General features: G+C 37.7%; 1 protein-coding gene across 1 annotated transcript; it reads left to right on the top strand.

The window, feature by feature from the left end:
- LOC126681344 (uncharacterized) lies at positions 1 to 2,244 on the top strand. Its single transcript, XM_050376889.2, has one exon. It carries the CDS (start codon positions 1 to 3, stop codon positions 2,242 to 2,244), a length of 2,244 nt encoding a protein of 747 aa, XP_050232846.2.

Genomic DNA, 2,244 nt, shown 5'->3' with positions numbered 1-2,244 from the left:
ATGTGTATTGATGATTATGATGTGGGAATTAGAGACCAAGTTCGAAGGGAATACTTGTTAAGGGGTCCGTGTCAACCATATGGTCATAGTTTTCCCAAAAAAAAGCAAGCAACGGATATGAGAAGTTTCAAAGAGGCGTGGTTCAAAAAATTTGCTTGGTTAGAATATAGTGTAGAGAAAGATGCAGCATTTTGTTTGTATTGCTACCTATTTGCAAATTCAGGTACAAGGAGTGAAAGTTTTACAAGGAAAGGATTTAGCAACTGGAAAAAAGCATCGGAAAATTTTAATGACCATGTTGGTGGAGTAGACAGTGTTCATAATGATGCAAGACGTAATTGTGAGGATTTTCAGAATCAACGTCAAAGCATTTCGCATGTTTTGACTTCTCAAAGTCGTGAAATGGAAATTGCCTACCGAACTCGTTTGACAGCAATGTTAGAAGTTGTTCGTCTTCTTCTTTGGCAAGGTTTAGCATTTCGTGGTCATGATGAGACTCGTGATTCTTTACAAAGGGGGAATTTTATTGAGATAGTGAATTGGTATGCTAGGAAGGATGAAAAGGTGAGAAATGTCATTGGTGATAATGCTCCTGGAAATAACCAAATGACATCTCCTAAAATTCAAAAAGAATTGGTTAGTTCTTGTGCCTCACAAGTAACATTAGCTATGCTCACCGAACTTGGAGATAGGAAATTCTCCGTACTAGTGGACGAGGCTCGTGATTGTTCGGTAAAGGAACAAATGGCAGTGATGTTAAGGTTTGTGAATAAGAAGGGTGAGATAATCGAAAGATTTCTTGCAATTGAGCATGTTAGTGACACTTCTTCAAGATCTTTAAAAGCAGTTTTGGACATGTTATTTGCTCGCCATAATTTATCTCTTTCTAGATTGCGAGGACAAGCATATGATGGAGCATCCAACATGAAGGGAGAGTTTAATGGGTTGAAAGCACTTATTCAACGGGAAAATCCTTTTGCTTTCTATGTCCATTGTTTTGCTCATCAACTGCAATTGGTGGTCGTTGCTATTGCAAAACATATTCCAGTTGTTGCTGAATTTTTTACTAACATCAGTATGATTGTTAATATTGCTGGTGCTTCTTGCAAAAGAAGAGATGAATTAAACAAACATAGGGATGCTCACATTTTGGAGCAATTGGAGACTGGTGAGCTTTCTACAGGAAAAGGGCTTAATCAACCGACTAATCTTGCAAGACCGGGTGATACTCGTTGGGGTTCACATCATGTCACTTTAGTCCGTTTGTTGTCTATGTGGGGTTCAGCCTTATATATGCTTGAAAGAGTTTATGAAGATGCAATTGAAAGAGAGCCGAGGGGGAAAGCAAGTGCCTTGATTAAAATTATGGAGGATTTTCACTTTGTATTTATTCTGCATCTGATGCTTAAGTTATTTGGTATAACAAATATATTGTCGCATGCCTTGCAACAGAAAGATCAGAATATTGTGAATGCAATGAATTTGATTGAAGTTTTAAAAATAAAGCTACAAGACTTGAGAGACAATGGATGGGATGCTTTACTACATGAAGTCAGCATGTTTTGTAACAAGCATAGCATTGTGGTGCCTGATATGGAAGATCAATTTCTAATTCCAGGACGGTCTGCCCGTGCGAGGCACTTGGTAACTTGTTATCATCATCATCATAATGAGGTTTTTCTTCCTGTGATTGATTTGCTTACTGTTGAGATGAATAATAGATTTTCCGAGTCTAGCACTGAATTATTAAGGTACATCTCTTGTCTTGATCCGAGAGACTCTTTTTCTAGATTTGATCAACACAGTTTGATTTGCCTTGCTGAACTCTATTCTGATGATTTCTCTGCTACTGACTTGTACTTCTTGAGGGAGGAGCTAAAGACATACATTTGTGAAGTAAGAAATAGTTCTGATTTTACTAGTTGTGAAGATCTTGCTATCCTTGCAATTAAGATGGTTCAAACTGGTAGACATTCTACGTTTCCATTGGTTTATCGTTTGATTGAGTTGGCTTTAATTTTACCAGTGGCTACAGCATCTGTTGAGAGAGCTTTTTCTGCAATGAAGCACGTCAAGTCAGATGTAAGGAATAGCATGGCAGATGAGTGGTTGAATGATTTGATGATATGCTTCGTTGAGAGAGATATATTTGATTCCATCGACAATGAAGACATTTTACAACATTTTCAAAACAAAGCAAACCGGCGAATTCAACTTCCACCTCTTGCTCTTTCCAATTCTTAG

Source organism: Mercurialis annua, linkage group LG5 (genome assembly GCF_937616625.2).
Source record: "Mercurialis annua linkage group LG5, ddMerAnnu1.2, whole genome shotgun sequence".
NCBI lineage: Eukaryota > Viridiplantae > Streptophyta > Magnoliopsida > Malpighiales > Euphorbiaceae > Mercurialis > Mercurialis annua.
This window is presented reverse-complemented; position numbering and strand designations above follow the sequence as displayed.

What these genes read in the sequence shown, in the direction of transcription:
- LOC126681344 (XM_050376889.2), top strand. Translation starts at nt 1, where the DNA reads ATGTGTATTGATGATTATGATGTGGGAATTAGAGACCAAGTTCGAAGG.